Raw genomic sequence first — 21,393 nt, 5'->3', positions numbered from 1 at the left:
AGTCTCTTCTCAGAGGAAACAGCTTTTCATGTCTCATAGAGTACTTTTATCCCCTTCTCTGAAGTCTAGTGGCCAAGAGATATCTATGTTTCCTGGAGATTCACTTACTTCAAGTGAAGTTATCAAGACACTTTCCTAACAACGGTAGATTGCCTGCTAAGAGGAATTCTCACATGGTTATTTTCAAAGAAGAAAAATCTCCTTACATGCTGTTTATTGGCCCCATACAATATGCCAGATGTTATATTAAACACTTCATGTGCATTATTTCACTTGATTGTAACAATACCTTGAGGGAGACAATATTTTTCCATTTTAGATAACAGACTAAGCTAAGAAATTTGGTTATGAGCAGATAGATGGTAAATAGTGTAACTGAGGTTTGAACCTAAGACTGACACCACAGCCTGTGTTCTTAAACACTACTACTAAGCGTCATGTATATTCCTGGCACGTGGTACTTGGAATATGTAGGACACCTACTCTTTTGTACTTTGTGCAATATTAAGGTGGACTGTAAAAGAGCTCTCAATAATGCAAAAGATTCAGTACTCTCAAAAGCTACAACAGATATACATAGAATAGACAACGTATTAAAAATTATGAATATGCTACTACTTATGTGTTACCGTTAAATCTGTGCCAGTGTGAACTGTTAGAAGCAACGTCTCTTGTTTTAATATACAGTTGGCTGTGAATTGGTCTTGTGAGTACGACATCACAAGCTACTGATTATTAAATACTTACTCTGAAGAGGACATTGTTTTGCTTTCTGTGAGGTACAGAATAAACCATAAACGATTATCTCAATCCTCAAGAGTTTATTCTAATTGGCTTACAAGGCATGTATCCTTGAGAAGTTATTTCTCATATCCTTGAGAAAAATATGAAAAGTATACTAAATGTTAAACGAGCGCACCAGGTATGTCAGTCCGCACAGAACTGGAGTGGTTAGAGGGGACTGTACAGAAAAGGTGAACTCAGTCCAGTTTTGACGAACTAGGGTTTGAAGAGCAGTGGAGCAAGTTGGAAGGACATCCGAGGACCACTGGGAACGACACTGTCTTACCCCAACCTGCTCCTGAACTCACCGCGGCCCCTCGCACGAGCTACTCGCACTTGGAGACCTGCACCAGAAAACGCATAGCCCAGGGACGCCAGCACCTAAGCCCGCACCGAGGACCCGCGGGACAGCGCCCGTCCCGCCGCGCTTCCGTTTCCGGCCCTTCAGGCCCCGCCTCCGCGGAAGCGGCCTGTTAGGGAGAGAAGGGGCAGGACGCCGTGCGGACCGCCGCGCAGGCGCACCTTGACGGCTACAATGGCGCTGCCGGGCCCTTTGAACAGGTATCTGCTGCTCATGGCGCAAGAGCACCTGGAGTTCCGCTTGCCGGTGAGTCCGCAGCGTCCTCCACAGCTTCTGACGGGAGAGGACGGCGCGGTGGGGGCTGGTGTGCAGGTGTAGACGAGCCGCGCAGCCTGCGCGCCCGGGGATCCCGGGAGGTGTGATGGTCGGGGATATCACGCGGCCCCAGCCCCTCGGCCCCTGGGACAGGTATTAGCTCGGCGGAGGGTGTGTGAGAGACGAGTCCGAGACAGACTTTCTCAGCTTTACTTAGCGTTTTTATTCATTCCTCTCCCTGTGTGCCAGGCACCGGAGTAAGGCAGGTGAATGTGACCGGTCCTCTCCCTCCAGGAGCTGTTCTCTAGCGGAGAATAGACAGCGGACAGACATGCTCAGTGCAGTGTTTTAAGTGTCAGATATGCGAGTCAAACTCCGTGGGGGAGGGTGGGGAGGTAGTGGTGGGTGGTAGGCCTTAAATGATGGAGAAGTTGGGAAAAGCGTTTTATTTATTCATTCAAGAAACATTTTCAGAGTACCTGTAATTGAATGTGCTGGACATTGGGGATATAACGGTGCCAAAGACAGTTTCTGTCTTCCAGGAGCTTACTGTTCAGGCAAAGGGCAGAGCAGATGCATGAACATAGCATTATGAAATAACGTTGGTAAGTGCACTGATAGATGCGCAGGGAAATATGAGAACCTATACAAGGAGGGAATCTAATCACCCAAGGGGTGTGGGATGTTGGCCTTTCGGTCGGATTCCATGAACTGTAACTAAAGGATGAGTATGAATTAGCCAGGCCAAGGAGAGAAATAAGTAAATTAGAATTACAAGTGTGGGGACAGAGCCAGGAGTGCAGTTTCCAGGTTCTCGGCCTCATGTGGAAAGGTGCTGGCTCAGGTAGTAAATGGCCATCAACTGTGATTGGATGGCCATCAGCTGTGGCTAGTTGGCAGTCAGCTGTAACCAGGGAGCCATTGGCCACTAATATAACTGCCTTGGCTACGCTAGCAGAAAATGGGGGCTAGAAAGAAGGTGGTGGCTGAGCTAGCAAGAGCGGATTGCAGCTAGCAAGTGAGGTTGGTTGGCAGAGACAAGTGGACAGCGGGTTGCGGATCGTGTGGCTCCTGTTTCCTGTGTCTCCAACCCAGCTGCCGGTGAGAGTCTAGTGGTATGACTCCCCTATCTATGGCTCCGTGGGCGTTCCTTTTTGGCCTCACCATGTCCTGTGTTCTTATGTGGGGAGCGGGACAGGAGACCCCACATGAGAACAAGCTACTCTTACTACTGGATTACGAAATATTTAGCAGAGAGTGACAAGAAGAGCAGGAAATGTAGATATGGGTCAGAAAATGCAAACCTTGAAATGAACATCCTGGAGCTTGGAAGGAGGAATTTATTGAAGAGTTTTAAGCAAGAAAGTGACAGAATCAGATTTTTCTTTTAAAAGTACTTTGGTAGCAATACAGAGGATAGATTTGAGAGGAATAAGTCAGAATCAGACTAGTTAGGTGTCTGTTGGAATAGTCTTGTTAATAGCTTAAAAAAAGCTGAACTAGGGCAAGGGGTAACAGGATGGCATAGACTGGGAAAATAGGTGATAAAATCATCAGGGCTTGATGATTGATTGAATGTGGGAGGAAGTGGGATGAGTCAAGGATGAGTCCTGGAGTGGATATGAGTGTCTCCATTTAAAAAGAGCACAGGCAGATGTAAGATTTAAATTTTGGTTATGCTGAATTTGATGTGCTTGTGTAACATTAAGTGGAGATGACCAGGAAGCAATGAATATGAGTGTGCATATAGCGTGATGGTCTGGTAATAAATATTTGGGAATTATCTGCATATGAACACCAGGAGAGAAAATGAAATTATCCAGAGAAAGCATAGCGTCAGAAGAGTAGTGCGCCAAATACAGGTACTTGGAATTATTGTTATTAAGGGGAAGTGAGAAAAAAGGAGGACATGAGGAAGATAGGCAAGTGTCAGAATAGGAAGGGTGTGAGGCCACAGAAATCGGGATGGTAAATTCGCTAGAGCTGTTGTGTAGAGTTTTAGGGCAGGGAAGCTTTGTTTAGTGGTCACTGAAGAGGAAGGGGAGCTAGAGTAGACTGCTCTCAACTAGAGCATAAGGATGGAAAGTAAGAGATTGGTTAACAGTTTGAGGGAGACCTAGGGTCAAGGGAGGACCCCTCCCCGCCTTGGAGAGATTGGTAAATTTATAGGCTGAAGAGAAGGGGTGAATGGATATAAAGGCACAGGGAGGGGAGGTGTTGGTTTTTCAATAGAAAGGGAGAGTGCGCAAAGGAGTTAGGATGGATGTGGGGGAGCTGGGTTTGCTGCCTAAGGGCCTGTTTTCTGAGTAATGAATGAGTCAAGTTTATTTCTTGACAGATGGGGACCAAGCAGTTTTATGGAGAAATTGAGAAAAACAGTAAAATTTGAAATAGTCTTTGAGAGCAGCAGAGGGAGCTGACCAGTTAAACAATTGAGTAGGGAAGAACACAGGTGTTAGAACAATGCTGAAAACCCAGCTGAGGGTGAAGCTCATGTATTTGTAATTGTGCTAATCGATTCTGTGATTTTCTTCAGTTGTGTTCAACTCACTGGCCTGAGGCCTTATGAAGGAAGATTGTGGGACAGATTGAGGATTAGTGTTTTGCTAGGCAGGTGCATTGGCAAGATAGGGCTGCAGAGACATAGAGTTTCATAGAGGAAATAATAGTTTAATTAGATCTTAATGGATAAAGAAGATGTTCTATGGGTGAAGAGAACTGGAAAACCCACTTCAGTGAGAAACAATAGCAAGTTTCTATTAGCAAGAGGCACAGGGAGATAGTTGATTATGGTGGTGTGGGGGTGGGGAGGGAGGATGAAGCTGTAGGCAGTGAGGGTAGAGATGTGGGTAGCATCCATAATTTGGAGTATTTTGAAACCATGGCAAGGAATTTGGATTTTATTTTAGATTTCATGGGGGAACCATTGACTCTATTTCCTTTTTAAGTGACAAAGTGGCAAGTGTTTTTTTCTTTTAAACCAGGAAGTGAGTAGTAATCATTTGTGTTATAGAAAGGTAACTCTGGAGTAGCAGAGAAAGGATGCCACTTAGAGGATGCTGGAGTGGAAGTAGAGGGAGGCCCAGGAGGGTGAGTGCCAATGGTTAGGAAGTGCAATGAGAAGGGCATAGTTAGGCTGCAGTCTTAAAAATAGCATCCGTGGTACTTGGTGATTTGACCTGTTTCTTCTGAAATTCTTCTTAGTCAATGTCTTACCCAGTTTAATGTCTTAAAAGCTCAGTTCTGTTTTATGTTCTTATTGTTCCGGGACTACAGCCCCCTTAGTCTGGCATTCAAGGTCCATCATTGCATGGTTCTCTCCTCTGTCCTCATCTTCCCCACACCCCTCAATGCAGCCCACACTGATTCTCCATCATTCCTTGAATGATGCCCTCTGTTTTCCTGCTGAGGCTTGTACTCCCTTTTGTCTGGTTGGGTCTTTCCTATTTCACTCTTTAATCTACTGATTTTATTTGTTTAGATTTACCTACATAGTTGTTTATTTTATTTTCGGTTTATATATCTTATTTGATGACTTTTTCAAATCTGCAGTTTCCTTTTTTTATAGTTTTTCATCCTCTGTCAAAATTCTTGGTTTTGTCTATTCCCTTCAATATAGAAAGCATAGTTATGTTAAAGCATGTGACTGATGAAAGGGATTCTGTAGGTCTGTTTCTATTGTGTATTGTTTCTTTTGGTTCTTTTTCATATGTGTACTGGGTTATTTGTTAAATCAGTGCCAAATGTTGTATCTGAAATTTATTTGAAGAAGTAGGAGGCCCAGGATGATGTAAAACCTCTTGAAGACAGGAGCACACATGAGCTTTAACAATCACTTGAGCTCACTAAGATCACTTGAGCTCATTTTCTGGCATTAAATTCAGTTTCTGTTCTGATTCACACATACTCCTAGGATTTGTAGCTTTTTGGGATCCCAGTCTAAACTGGGTGGTTTATCAAGTCTCCTTTTCTCCCTATGGGTGGGTGGTCCTATACTCTTTTTGTCGCTCTAGCTTTATTAAGCCCTCAGAAGGGCTGTCTGCCCTCATAGCTGCTTTTGGAATTGGTAAATGTCCCTGTGAGCAAGTGGCTGCACCTTGGACTTTCTGTCCTTTCTTGGATCTTGATTTGGTAACTCTTGTAATCACTCCATGCCTTTAGCAGATGTCCGGTTTTTCTAGTTCTTCTCAGCAGGAGGCTTAATCTGAATTACCCAGTTTGCCATCCCTGGAAGTCAAAGTTCTCTCATCTATATAGATTCTCTCTGTGTTTCAGGGCTTAAGTCAGTTTCTATTGAAACTTTTCCTCTAAAACTGAAGTAATCTTTTCCTCCCTTGTACTCTAATATTATACTTTTTTGCTCTTGCTTCTTTAAGAGCACGGTGTTTTACATCTCTCATTTCAGTTACTAGGTTAAATGTTATGTTATTTCTACTAGACCTTAAGCTCCCTGAGGAGAAATATGAATTTATCTTTACCTAGCTCAGTGCCTTGCACATATTAGTTGTTTAATAAATACTGATTTGATTGAAATAGGATCCCTTTGGGGAAGGTGATCAAAAGGACATTCTACACTTCTAGCCCCATCAACTGTATTAGAACTGCTGCTCTGCAGGGAAGCTGTAATGAGTAGCTAGCTGCCTTTATGATTTAAAATGAGAGATTAGGAATGCAAGTGTGGTCCAGTTTTACCTCTAGAGTTATACAGGGCCAGTTTTAGTTGGCAGCTGCCTTATTGTACTAAAGTAAATTTCAGACACCTGGGTTTTATTGCTGGTTCTGAAGCAAACTAAATGGATAAAAAGGTGGCGTAAAGAACTGAAAAGCTCATGTGAATTAATGCATCAGGAATGCTTTAGATCATGCCATATTTTTATAGCCAATGTCCTGTATAAATTTTTTTGTTCCTAATGTAGAAACATTCTCAACTGGAAAGTGAATTTGCCATAAGATGAATAAAAATTTTGTGTGTTGCTATTTCAATGTAGGTTGATGGAGTGGTTTAATACATGTTTTGCTTTCATATTTGAAACTTGGGTCATCACATTTATTCTCACTTTTAAGTCATTGCTTATGTTTTGTGTAGTAGAGCTTATACTGTGCCATAAGCTTCCAATAATTCTTCATTTTTTAAAAAATCTCTTAGAGCCTTTGTATTTTAGCCTCTTGCTGATTTTTGACAGTGTATTATACCAGAGCAGCAAACTGTTTTAAATGTAAAGTTGATTTCACAATATGCTTTAATATAGAACGAACAATAATCTATACTAGGTAGCTGAACCTATAATTTCAGTTTTTCTTTTAAGTACTATGACTCTGTCAGGCTTGCTCGATTTCTTGAGCCACTGGGCTTCAGGGACAGTGTTCTGGTTATCGTCATCTTGCTTCCTTTAATATCACCCCAGGTTCTGTGCTCCTCTCTACAATCCTACCTCACGAGGCAGCTATGATTCCTGTTTTACAGATGAGGGAATTGAGCGTCCAAGGAGTTAAGTTTCTTGTATAAAACCACATAGCTGTGATTTGGAAGAACTGGAAACCAAATTGCGGTCTGATGCCCAAGTCCAGTGATACCTCCTTTTCAAATTTGTGTCACCCATGTTGTGAAATGATTTGGGGATACCATCAGTGATTTACTGGTAGTCTATGCTACACCTTGGTCCGGACATAAGATTCACCTGAATTCAGCTCCTTTTAATTCCGGGTATTAAAAGAAAAAGCTCTGTTTCATGGACAGAAGCAAAAACAGAAAAGGCACTAGTTGCTTAAACCTCCCATTCTTTTTGGTCTTGAGGTGGAGGACCTTCCTGGTCTGGGTATACTTTCTCTCATGGTGGTTGTGGCTCATGATGGGTTTGATGTTAAAGGCTCCTTCTCCTAGTTGAGAGGAAAGAAGATTGTAGGCACCCAGCAGTGGGGACACTTGTCTCTCATTAGGTTGCCTCTTCTGTAAGACCTACATGGAGGAGTGGGATTATACCTGCTTTGTATTATTTGAGGAGACAAAATTTGTGAGTAGTGCAAATCATAAAATTTGTATAGTCACCTTGCATTTATCAGTACAAAGTGATTACTTCATAGAATATACATACAACCTGAACACATTTCAACATTGGATATCTGATGTTTTTAAAGTAGCTCTTGTGTTCTGTTTCCAGTTCTGTAATTGATCTAGAAAGACGAGGAGGTTAACTTACCGTAACTTGTGCTTAATGAATTCACAGTGATGCTCCCTAGTTAATCACTTCTTTTTCTTTTTTTAATTCAACATATATTTATGTATCTAATTAACTGAACAAGACAGCAAAGTTAATTTCTAATGGGACTCTTCACTCTTGCCTGACATTTGGTAAAATTATTGGTCTTTTAATCATAAATTTATACATCACTAATGATTTTAGTTTCTAGAGCAAGAATGGTTCTAAATATGGCTTGTAAGTCAATATATTAAAAATACTGTGCTAGTAATAAAAAAATTTAAATAAATTTAAAGTACATTTTTTAAAATCAGTTGACAAAAACGGTACAACATCCATTTGAGCAGTAGTGAAGTGAAATTGATATTCTCTTGCATTAAAATTTAGGACAACCCTTTAAGAAAGTACTTTGGCCATATATACTGTAAGAAGCCATAAAAGTTTCATATCTCTGGATAAAGTAACCCTACTTATTGTGACTCTGTCCTAAAGAAATAATCCAAACTATGGAAAACAATATATTCATGAAATGTGTATTTTAGCCTTATTTGAAATTGATGAAATTGCAAACCACCTAAAATTTCAGCCTAAAGTATATTGTTTTCTATTGAAAATTTGCAATCCTGATGCCAAGGAGGAAAATGTTTATGATATTAAGATTCAGAGGGAGAAAAGAAAATCCTAAACGTGCTTTAAAAATGTTATTTCTTTTCTAAATATCCTCAAAATCATCTGTGTAATTATTCATTTTATTTTTATTGATCCGATATCAATCAGATTTACTAATCTATAGATTTTGTGATCTGTCTTTTTTTTTTTTTTTTCCCCCCCCAAAATCAGGGCAATTTCTGGTCAAATCTTTTGGCAAATTTCTCAGAAATTATCATTTGTGACTGTAAAATTTTTTCAGAACCTGGAGTTGTAACCTGTCTGGCATTGAAATTTAAATGCCTTAGGTAGATCACCAACGCACTCTTTTTATTTTTTAATTGTATTACACCTGTATTTTTTACTAGACTTTGAGTGCTCTGTGTTAAAATGTATTCTCTCTATAATATTTTCAATATAGGAAATAAAGTCTTTGCTTTCACTTTTTGGAGGCCATTTCACCAGTAGTCAGGAAACTTATGGAAAGGTAAGTTAAAATTATTTTTCATTGGATTATATGTAATTCACTTATAAGTAAAACCTTGGATTTGAAGAGAAGGACTGAAAATCTTAAATTTATATTAGTACGGTTACTTGTAGCTGTTTCTAGGGGCAATTAAATAAAAAGCATATTTTGGAAAATGTTGTAGTTTTGGAAAATGTTATAGTTTTGGAAAGGAATTTAGATTTATTTCTAGTATTTACGTATTTTATTAGATTACAGACTTTAATACAACAGTTGTGCCAGAATTTGTATGTTTCTTCATTGAAAAAAGGGTGTCTTCCATTGATGAGGTATAATTAGAGTTAGAATTTAGAATTTAGCTAGATTTGAGGCTTATATTGGTATTCATTTTAAATTTGAAATTGTGCATGTGTAAGATTGTAAATTTATGAGCCTTATATTTTGTATTTGATAGTTTATCACTGTATTAGAAAAGTTTGGAAATGGGGGGAAAAATCATTCCCAATTCTTTCTTCTTGACATGACTTACCGTGTTGCCCTGAAAATAAGACCAGATTTTATATTAATTTTTGCTCCATAAGATGCATTAGGGCTTATTGACAGGGGATGTCATCCTGAAAAATCGCGCTAGGGCTTATTTTCCAGTTAGGTCTTATTTTTGGGGAAACATGGTGTTCCTTAGGGATACTACCTTCCAGTCTTTTTCCATAGACTTTCCCCCCCTCAGTTGTAATGCTACTTATAAACTTCTGCAGTCTCTTTTTCACTTGGTAATATTAATATAACCACATGTTGCTACATAACCTTCTATAACAGTATAATATTTTCCATTGATTAGCTTTACCATAATTTATCTAATGATTTCAATTAATTCAGGTTGCTTTAACTTTTTTTGAATAATAATACTAAGACGATCATCTTTTTTCCTATTTGCATTATTTTAAACTTTTTTGTAGGGTAGTGTAAATACTGGAAAAAGAAAGACTGGGTGTGGCAGGGAGGATTTTTTGGAAAAGATGAGAGGAAAGTTCCTGATGTTGAACTTGTACTCCTGAGGGACTTGCACTTACTGAGGACGGAGGAGAAGAGGGAGAGTGTGGGTATAATAGGGGGAGGATGATGAACTAAGATTAGGGTTCCTGCTGGGTTTTGCTGTGTTCTGGAAAAGTGCCTGTAATCTTGGGTGTTGAGACAGGGGATTGGGAAATCCCTCTGATACACCTGGAACTTTTTTTCTTTGATAAAAAAATACAAATTAATAATAATTTACCCTAAGATTTTCATCATAATTATTTCAGGGCTACCACCATCCCCCCTCAGGTGGCCACAACTACCTAGAAAAAGAGGGATCATTCAAAGAACTACTTTACTTAGAAGTTAGAAATAAAATAACTGTATTATAAGGAATGATTAGCAACAATAAAAAAATTTCAAGATTATACTTTGGGGTATTATATGAATTAATTTTTTTGGTTAAACTACATAAGAGAGCAAATACAAAATTAACCTAAAGTTTTAATAACCTTAAGTTTGCTGATATTTTTCTTTATAGAATCACTTATAAGTATTCTGACATTATACTATATTATCCCAACAGGTTACCATTAATTGCTCTAATAGTAAAAAAGTAATTTACTTATTTACTATTAAAGCAATTTTAATTTTGGTTTGAATCAGATCATGTATTCTTACATAAAAGTAGGAAATAGGAATCTCTCCTTATTGACTTGAATAAAAGCATATGAGGTCATAAAACCGCTTAGAAGTAAGTTGTGTTTTGTTTCTTTCAGTCTCCTTTTTGGGTTCTTAATATTGCCTCTGAAGATATTGCCAGAAACTTAATGAAACGGACAGTGTGTGCCAAGTAAGAGAAACTTATGATATTCTCCTGCATGAGTATGTACCATACTTCTCATAACTACTCTCTCCTACTTTGTGCTATATTGGCACAAAGTAATAGAAGGGGTTGGTTGTTAGGGGGAGCTCAAGTTAGATTGCAATTACCTGCCTTTGCCACTGGATGGGGGTGGGGGAACAGAGGAAAGTTACCTGCTGAAACAGGGTAAGGGAATGTCATTGGTGAAATACAGAAACACTTCTTTTGGAATAATTTTTTAAAACTTCTATATTAACCAGCAGTATGGTGTAAGATGCTGATGTTATTACATAGGATAAATGGTCACATTTAATTATGACCAAAGTATTGAAAATCTAAAAATGTTTTTCTTATAAGTAGATGGTTTTTAGTTGAATGAGCAGAAAGGTGACAAAAACTGAGAACTGCCATCAAATATATTTTACTGTTTATGTAGAGGAATTCTGATTATCGTATCTTGGTATGGATTAATATAATGATGTTTCTCGTTTATCCTACTTGAGTGTTTTCTAGATTTTGTCATTGGCATATTCTCTTTTTTCCTTTCATTTCTTTTTTTGTGTGTTAATTATTGGAAAATTTTCTATCTTTGGGTTTGAAAATTAAACTAGTTTCAATCAGCATGTTAAAAAAATGAACAACTTATGCTATTTTTAGTTGCTTTTTTTCATGAACATTTTGGCAGATTGCTGAAAACCTTCCTTAGAAATCACAATATTTAATAATGCAGTACAAATAAGAGTTTACATGTGTCTAGTTTATTAACATGGTTAGCAATGCTTTATAGCATGGTATGTAATTGCTGTATTATAGAATAGACTATAATCCCACATTTAGTTAAATTCATCCTATTGAAAACTAGCCACAGTACTAAATCTAATCTCTTAAATTGAAGCTTGGTAATGGGTCTAAGTTATTCAATAAAAATGACTAGAAAAAGGAACATAATTAAAAAACACACCCTTGAGTAATTATTACTTTAGGTTAGAACATCAAAATTTATGGCCCTAAGAGGTGTTTGATTTCCAGAGATAAGGCTTATTAGGTTTAAATAGCTATTTGAGGACCCAGAACTTGTACACTTCCTTCAAAGCTCACATCTTCGGATGCATATGTTTGATGAATAGTACAATTAATAATTATGTAATGATTATATAATATATAATAATTTCTCACTGCTTTTTATTCTCTGTATATTTTGCATAACTGAAACTATACTTTAAGTGACAGCTAAGTAGGAATAGTATTACTGTAGAGGCCGTCTCTATAAATTTAATGGAAAGAAAAGGAGGAATTCATTTTCAAAGGATAACATTCACGATCCTAATTGTAGCATTAATTGTTCTGGAACTGAAATCGAATATTATAAGTGTAGATTCATAACTAACTTAAATTCGGTGTTGTTTTTTGTGTGTGTATGTGGTAGGATAAGGATTGAAAATTAATTTTGTTGACTTATTTTTAACGTGCAATAATTTGACCAGACCACAAGAAAAGTGAAAAATATAACAAACACTTAGTATCTACCTTGTTAGATCTCAACATTTTGAGTTATTTACCACAACCTTTTTTTCAAGAGAAAAAAAAAGTTTTCCAGAAACCGTTGATGCTCCCTGTGCACCTTTCCCAATTCCATGCCCTTCCTTCTCTCAAAGGATAGTTTCTTAAAGCATTTTTATTTGTCAGAAAGGTTTTATTATTACTGCTATAATCAGTGAAATACTTTCGATTATTGTTGATTTTATATTAATAAATTGACCATGCTTATTTATGTAACACCCGTGAGAAATGTGACAATCCGTGTAAACTTTATAATCTCTAAAATAGGGATCACAATAGTGCAATTTTATATATGAGAAGTGTTTATTCTGAAAATTTAAATCAGTAAAGCTATTACTATAAATTAATGTTCCTGTTATAACTGAAGCTTTTTATTTTGCCTAACTTTATTTTAAACATTTTAAATATAAATTTGTTAATATGTTATATAATTCTGTAAGAGGATATGAGTGTTATTTCATAAATTATTGGTTCTAGGTTGTTATTATAAACATTAGTTCCTATGTTATACTATGTAATAGTTCATTAGGGATAATTATGATCTGGAACTGTATGTACCTTTCCTGAATGGTCTGGGATTTCCAGTATTTTATTTTATTTTATTTATTTACTTATTTATTTATTTATTGCGTTTTTATTTTTAAGAAGCATTGTATGACAGTGGTAAGAGCATGGAGTCAGATGGATTGGATTTGAGTCCTAGTTTCAGTTGCTATATGACCTTCATTTTTCTGTGCGTCAGTTTCCTTATTGGTTAAATGGGTGATAAAACCAGCAGCTACCTCATAGAACTTCTTTGAGGAATAAGTGAGTTATTAATATTAAATGGCCGTAGAACAGTCCTTGTTCTTTGAGTTATATTAAGAGTTAGCTTTACTATTTTTCAGTATTTTTGCTTTTCAAGGTTTTTCCCTTTCCAGAAGTTGAGTTACCTATATATTCCCTCAGTTTATGCTTCCAGAAATCTTTCTTTTCCCTGAAGTTTCATGAAGACAGTGAACTTTGTTCTTTGTTGTGTCCTAGTGCATAGAACCATTCCTGTCATCCTTAATAAATACTTGTTGAATGAATGAATTGACCGAGCTTATTATAGTTTTTAAACATTAAGAAAAAAACTGAAAACTTAGACATCTGTTTTGAATAATTTTTTTTGTTCTTGTTTTTTATTCTCTGTGTGCTTTGTGTAGCTGAGGTCACTCCTTAAGTGATAGCTAAGTAAGAATAGAATTACTGTAGAGGCCCTCTTTCTATAAATTCAATACAAAGCAAAGGAGGAATTCATTTTCAAAGGAACATATTTTCAATTCTAATGGCAATTACAATAAATAAATTCAATTCTAATGTAATTAGTGTTAATTACAATAATAGTTTGAATTTAAATGCACAGAACTGCTAATATATAGATTGAGTTCCATTACAACCAATTCTAAGAACTATTTCACTAACTGCAATGAAATTTTACTTGTACTTATTTAAATGTTCCTTGAAATCAGTGGAAGCTTGAGAATATTTTTTATAGTAAGATTTTTTTGGTAATAGTTATAAAAGTAATTGTTTGTTACTAAATGTTACTAAATAATACCTAGATATTAATAGTAACATTTTTATCTGGTCATTTTTCTTTTGATTTTATGGAAAAACATTGGGAAAATTTGGATTTCCTGTAGCTTTTTACCTGTTTCAGTAAAATAACTTAAGTGATTTTACTGCATCATTTGTGTTGTAGTATAAAAATATAATGATGAAAACGGAAAAATTTGACTTATGTTAAATTTCCCCTTCTGTGTAAAGTTCAATCCTTATGTGTGATTCGGACTTATGATGTATTTGTTTCCGGGATACATGTTTCTCATTTATAGCTTAGAAAACATAGGCAATAATTGTTTTAGTGGCGTGCACATGAAGAATTAGTGAAATAATTGTTGCGTATTACTGTGTGAACAAATTTAACTGAGGTTAGTGCTAATCATTTATTTCCTAGGTCCATATTTGAACTATGGGGTCATGGAAAATCTCCAGAGGAGCTGTATAGTTCTCTTAAAAACTACCCTGTGGAGAAGATGGTACGTAGTGAAATGTGGTTTTATGTAGCATGTCTGTAGATATAGTAGAATTATTAAGCTTCAAGAATTTATCTGCTTTTCTTTTAGGTTCCATTTCTACATTCAGATTCTACGTATAAAATAAAGATTCACACATTTAATAAAACATTGACACAAGAAGAAAAAGTCAAACGAATAGATGTAAGTGAATTTAGCAAAAACCAAAAAACCTGTGCAATTAACGTAGTCTCTGTTGATATAGAATAATGCCCAGTGTCTGTTAAATGCTTATTTTGTAGCCCATTGTTGCTAAGTACTTTTCATGTTTTGTCTTATATAATGCGGATACCAAACTTAAAAGTGCATATTATTAGTTAAGCACTATTTTTCCTTTTAAATTTTTATAGGACATTAGAATCACTTTTATTTTTTAGGCCCTTGAGTTTCTGCCATTTGAAGGAAAAGTAAATTTAAAGAAGCCACAGCATATATTCTCTATTTTGGAGGATTATGGTTTGGACCCGAACTGTATCCCTGAGAATCCACATAATATTTATTTTGGTAGATGGGTAAGCAAGTGTTCTTTTTACCTATTTTATTTTGTTTTCTTTAAAAGTTAAATATTAGGCCTTTGTATTTGACTCTGTGTAGAACTTTGAAGGAGCTAAATAATCAGAACTGTACGAATTAAAGTCAGTGAAAAATATGGGGTTATGTGTTTTGTTAGTGTTTTCTATAAAGATTCCTATGAAGTGCAAGAGGTTTACTAGATAGAGGGCCTAGGTAGGAGGCGGTGTACATGGAAACATTAACAAGAGACTTGTCAGGAAGTCTGAACTGCATTTTTAATAAAGCAGAGAAAAGGCAGAGCTCTGTGATAGCTGAGGGATCTCATCTGTGGAGCTCTCAAGCCTAGGTCTCCATTCTGAAGAGAAATGAAATCACTGCGGCGCAGTCCTGCCCACTTCCTGCGGCTGTAAGTGGGTGAGTGGAAGCTGTGGCTTGTGTCACAAAATTGTTGTTTAGGAGAGAAAAGGTGAGGGAAGCTTACCCTTACCACCAACACCTGGAGGAATTGCATTCAAATTCAGTTCAGATTTGGTTTGAAAAGTTAAATGACAGCACACTAAGAAATAAAAGGTATTTGTTCATAACTTCCTCAATCACGTTTCTAAAGAACAAATTTTAGAGCACTAGTAAGTGGAAAGAAGTTCTCATCATCAAAATACTGTGGTTTCATTGGAAATGATTATCTTAAATCTGTTCTATAAAGTTACAATAACTTGAAAAATATCTCTGATCTAGATTGCAGATGGACAGAGAGAGCTTATTGAGTCATACAGTGTCAAAAAGAGGCACTTCATTGGAAATACAAGCATGGATGCTGGTTTGTCATTCATCATGGCCAACCATGGAAAAGTGAAAGAAAATGATATTGTCTTTGATCCATTTGTTGGAACAGGTATTTTTATTTAACTGTTAAGCTAGTGTAGAGATGTTGCTTGTTTATTTAAGTCAAGGTCATAATAATATTTTTGTTAAAAGATTAAATGAACAGAATAATTTTTAAACTATTAGTTAATGGCTAAGAGACAATGACGTGTTTGTGTAATAGCCAGTATTTTACACTTTTGGCACTTCAGAGATGATGCTGATAGGTATTTGTGGTTTTTTCCCCGCAAGTAAACAAACCACAGTGTGGCGCACACCGTACGTTGCAATACCATACATTGTGGAAATATTGTCAAGTTACATAGTTGATTTAAATAGGGAAACTCTTAGGGGGAAGAAAGACTTAGTGACAAAAATATGTGTTCATCTTTTAGAATTGATAACCATATACTTAGATAGAGAAAAATAGTTAGTGTACCGTATTTTTAATTTGGTTTGTAGAGGTTTATAAGTATGTGTGAAAATAACAAAAGTGACTAAGTATCAATAGGCTAGAGTTTGGCTGCTGAGGCCACAGCCTAGGTTCTGTACACACTTGATTGGATGTCATCGTAATTAATTTTGTGTGGGAGTTCTACAATTCTAAGTTTACTTCATCTGACTCTGAAGATATGTTCTTGCCTCAACCCATTTTTGCTCAATCTTATTCGTAGGGAGTACTCATATTCAGGTTTGTCTGGCTAACCTCATTATGATTCAGGTTGTGTGGGAACAAATGCTTATGATTGGAGTTTCTCCCTGTAGCCATCTTGCCCCATCAGAAACTTTGTAAGCAGTAATGATGCAATTAGCTAACATTTGTTGAAGAGTAAAACATTAGGTACTAGACTCTACACTCTAATGTTATTATCTAATTTAATTCTTACAACAACTAACGTGAAGATATTTTTTTATATTTTCCTGAGGAGATTATTGCGCTGAGAGTTTAAATGACTTGGCTAGGGTTATACCATGTATAAATTTCATGAATTTCAAACTCAAGCAGTCTAAATCAAGAGCTCATGCTCTTAACTAGTGTCAGAGCTGCCTCTCTCTGCATTAGCATCTGTCAGCCAGCTATTAATTACACTGTAAATAACTTGAGAAATATGACCACAGGTGATTAGGAAGGAGGCATATCCAAGTCAAGAGGTATCTAACTGATGTAATGATTTGCTATATTTGTTGTTGAATTAATCCTCTAGTGAGTCTCTTCTCCCATTCCACCATTGTCTGCATATATCCCATCCCCAACATATTACCTGTTCCTTTCTTTCCTATCCTCATTATCCTAAGTGCTTCCCCCAACTTTTTGAACTTTTACTGGAAATAATACCAAACTTATAGAAAAGTTAGAAGAATAAAAATAGAACAAAGAACACCTACATATCCTTGACCCAGAATAAACTGTTGTTAATATTTGGCCTCATTTGCTTTATCATTTGTTGTTATGTTAATATACATAACTTCTTTTTTTCTGTACCATTTGAAAGTAAGTTGTATCCTCACACCCCTCAAATACTTCAGTATACATTTCTTAAGAATAAGGATGATCTCTTACATAACCACAATATAGTTTTCAATGTTGGTAAATGTACTATTAATACAATACTTTAATTTTTATATTCCCTTTTTGTATAGCGTTTCTTTTTCTTTTATGAAATTTGCACTCTGAAGAATACCATCCGTCCTCCCTTTATTTTTTATCCAGAATGATCCTCCTTTTGAGTCATTTGATGGTTCCTCAATTTCAATTCAGGTTTTACATTCCTGGATAGACTACTAACTATATCAGTGATTTTGCGTCCTTCTCAGGCATCCACATGATGGCTGTCTGCCCCTCATTGGTAATGTTAGTTTCGATCAGCTGGTTAAGATGGTGTTTGATTGTTCCACTGTATGATTACTATATTTTCCCTCTTGCAGTTAATAGGAAATCTGTAGGGACACATTAAGACTATGTAAACCTGTTCTGCTTCTGAATTCCCCCTCACCTCTGTCAAGTTGTCAGATTTAACATCCACTGATGATTCTTGTCTGAACCAGCCTTGACTTCGATGGTTACAAAGGCAGGATTTTCCAACTCTATCACTTCCTTATTTACCCGGTGACACTGACTCTATTGTAAACACGAGCCCTTTCTTCTCTCCTATGTGTTTATTTATCTCTTACTAATATGAACTAGTGTATTACCTTTTTTCTCCCTTGTGGTCTATAATTTATTCCTTTATAAAATTGTTGCTCAAATTGTCTCAGATTTGCCTACTAAGAGCCCTTTTGCACTGGATTTGTCTTTGTGACATGTTTTTTGAGCACTTCCTTACTTTCTGGCTCATCTTCTACCTGCCCACACCCTGGAATCAGTCACTTCTCCAAGGAACCCTTGTTTCTTTTAGTGGGGAATGGTATTCGAAACCAAGATCTGGGTGCTAGGGATCTTTGTTTCTAGACTTTTTCATCAGAGAAGCTAGGAAATAGATGGGTGTATATACACACTATGCATGTAAATGCATATGTAACCATGCACATTCCTACATACATATTATCTGTGTGTATATATATGCATATATATGTGCATATATATATATATGTATGTGCAGACACATTTTAGAAATTGTGAATTTTCACATATACTTCAAATTCTTGTCCTCACAGATTTCTTTCTTGCCTATTCCCCATTGCATATGTACTTCTTCCACATAAGAATCCTGGTTCCTATCAACATCAACACATTTACTCTTTTGTTCATTCCTGTAATGCATCTGAAATAGTTTCAAAATTGCTTTGCCTGTACCACTAAAAACAATCTTACTAAAAAGGTAAGTTTTCAGGACACGTATTCAGTTCTTGGTACTCCACCTAAGTGTCAATAAAGTCAAATACGGTGCTTTCTTCTTTTCCCCTTCATTAAAATTCAGTTGACATCAGTTTTTCTAGTTTTCCCTCAGTTTAAAATTTGTACCCCTCCCACCTTTGTTGGTTTTCTTTTCTTTTTAAATATATAGAAGATTAATTTGTTTCCAAAAGTCAGAATTACACAAGAAAGTATACTCTAAGAAATGTCACTCTCTTCCATTCTACTTCACCAATCCCTTGTAGGTAACCAACTTTTTTGTTTTCTAGTTGATTCCTTCTGTGTTTCTTTTTTTGTAATGATAAGTAGATATATATACATTTTGTTCCCACTTCTTTCTTACACAAAAGATAGCAGCATACTATGTATGTTGTTTTTAACTTTGCTGTTTTTTACTTAACTGTATTTTCTGGAAATCACTTCCTGCTCTTTCATAGAATTTTCTTCATTCTTTTTTCCCACCTTTTTCACCCACGCCCCCACCCCACTCCCCTCTGGCAACCATCAGTTTGTTCTCTGTGTCTTGTATTCTTTTTTTATAAATGTACTCCATGCGTGTATATACTATAATTTATTCAAACAATCTCCTATATTTGGATGTGGGTAGGTTCCAGTATTTTGCCATTATAAATAATGTTTGCAAAGAATAATCTCATTCATTTATACTTTCATAATGTTGGAGATACAGCTCTAGGGTAAACTAGAAGTAAGATTGCTGGATTGAAGAGTGCACACACGTATAGTTTTGTTAAATGTCAAATTGTTCTCCATCACACCATTGTATATTCTTGCCAGCGATATATGAGATTCCTTGTCCCCCCATAGCTTCACCAGCAGAGTATATTACGAATCTTTTAAAATTTTGCTAATCCATTGGGTGAAAATGTTATCTCAATATAGTGTTAATTTGTATTTCTCTTATTATGAGTGAAGGCCAATAAGTTTTTATATTTTAAGGGCCATTTTTATAACTTTTTAAAAATTATCTTTTATGTCTTTTGCCCATTTTTCTGTAGACTTTTTGGTCTCCTTATTTTTAAAAGTATTTTGTATGTTAGGGACATTAGCCACCTTCCCCCTCCTTGGTTTATACACACACACACAGACACACATACACGTGTGTGTCTGTGTGTGTGTGTGTATATCTATATATATAATTTGATATATACACATGCATATACAATTATGTATGTATATATGTACACACAATTTTATATTATATATATAATATAAAATATTTTCTCCCAGTTTGCCATTTATCTTTTGATTTAGCATGTAGCTGCTTTTTGCCATGCAAAAGTTTTTCCTACATTCAAGTTATACAGGAGTTAAGCTATGGTTATTTTTGTAATACTTTTGTAGTCTTAACTTTTTCCTTTTAGATCTCTGGTCCATTTGTGCTCTATTTTCTTGTACGCTGTGAGGAATGGATCTATTTAATCTTTTTCCAATGCTAAATCACTTATTAATCCTTAATCTTGTTCTTGGACCTTTAAAAACTTTTTCTGTGAAGTGAGAGGAATTCTTAAGATACAGATTTGTGTGTAATGCTTAATATGCACACATAGATGTAGACCAGACCATAAAGTTTAAAAACAGAGTTCCTAGTAGAGGTAAAATTTTCTTCATGCATATTAGGCTGGGTATATTATGAAATGCTAACTTCCACAGCAGTCAAGGTCTTTACTACTATTAGTGTGGTAAGGAGTGAAGAGACCTGCTCCTAAATTGCTTTAGGGCAGCTCCTGAGAGTGGGTAGCATATCTTGGTCATTTGACTGTTTATGTAGGAACATTAATTGTAATGTGTAGGACAGTTAATAGAAAATTACAAGAGGAAAATATTTACAAAGATGCTGCTAAAATAAATTTCATAATGTATGTTTGTAGTCTGTGTAGCTTTAGGCCATTAGCTAGTTTTTGTTTCGAAAATGGTAATAGCCAATAATTGTGAATAGACACAATTGTGAATAGTTTTTAAGCATGGTGTGTCCTTGTCCTCTTTCTTGGGCCTTTTGTCTCACTGATGGGTAGTACCTTCTGAAGGGTTGGAGAAATAAGTAGCTCAGTGCCCTCCTCCATGGCCATAGTTTTTCACAAAGCATTTGATGACATGTTTCTTCTGTTTCCTTTTTTAGTATTTATTTTAAATTCAAGTGCACCCAATTCCTTTTCCATTTTAAAGGTACAAAATTGACGTATATTGGTTTCCCAAATGCTTTACCACAGTCTATTTATGACCTGTGATTTTGTCAGGGTTACAGAGTAGGGTAGAAAACGTCTGGGAGATTGAAAGGAGAGAGAGAATGTTTCCCTGCCTTAAGTACCTTTCCTTTTTCTTTTTGATACTCGGCTACATTGTCTAGAATGACATTACGAGCTGCTGAAACACACTTTTCTTTTCATCTTACCAAATATGTCGGTTGTCATTTTAGTAAAGTTTTTTTTTTTTTTTTTTTTTTAAGTTGTTTATCTCTATTTTCCTGAGGAGGAAGATACATATTGGGTGAGCTCTCATTAATTAGGAAGTACTATTGTTCTAACACGTGCATGGCTGAAGGAATAATCGGCATGAATGTGCTGAGAATCTAGAATGCCACAGGCCTGCACATGATCTGTCACAGGACTTGTGAATGGTATATAACTCTTACTGAATGTTCAGCTTAATTTATTTTGTTTAATAATACATTTTACTTTTGCTTCCCTAATTGGTAAGCTAATGTATATTTACATTAGTTGCTGCTGACCCCAAAGGATTAGCATGGTATAGATTACCATAACAGCAAATAGAGTTCATTTTAAATCCTTATTCTATCAGTTACTATGTGACTTTGGGCAAGATTCTTAACCTGTCTGGACCTCACTTCCATCATTTGTAACATGGTAATAACTAATATATTGTGAGGATTAAGTGAGGTTTT

At 36.0% G+C, this 21,393-nt stretch overlaps 1 protein-coding gene across 3 annotated transcripts in view; it reads left to right on the top strand.

Moving 5' to 3' along the window:
* The first annotated feature begins 1,238 nt into the window (after positions 1-1,238).
* The window catches only part of TRMT11 (tRNA methyltransferase 11), a 55,493-nt gene continuing 35,338 nt past the window's right edge, over positions 1,239-21,393 (top strand). For 2 of the 3 annotated variants that reach the window (XM_088795465.1, XM_019729477.3), the window contains exons 1-7: positions 1,239-1,390; positions 8,666-8,731; positions 10,501-10,574; positions 14,128-14,209; positions 14,297-14,389; positions 14,623-14,757; positions 15,494-15,650. In XM_088795465.1, the coding sequence (XP_088651591.1) occupies positions 1,319-1,390; positions 8,666-8,731; positions 10,501-10,574; positions 14,128-14,209; positions 14,297-14,389; positions 14,623-14,757; positions 15,494-15,650 (679 nt within the window). In that variant the 5' untranslated portion in view covers positions 1,239-1,318. The other variant, XM_088795466.1, reaches the window with a different exon arrangement.

Source organism: Rhinolophus sinicus, chromosome 2, assembly GCF_057876585.1.
Source record: "Rhinolophus sinicus isolate RSI-liver-muscle chromosome 2, RSI-T2T, whole genome shotgun sequence".
Lineage (NCBI taxonomy): Eukaryota > Metazoa > Chordata > Mammalia > Chiroptera > Rhinolophidae > Rhinolophus > Rhinolophus sinicus.
This window is presented reverse-complemented; position numbering and strand designations above follow the sequence as displayed.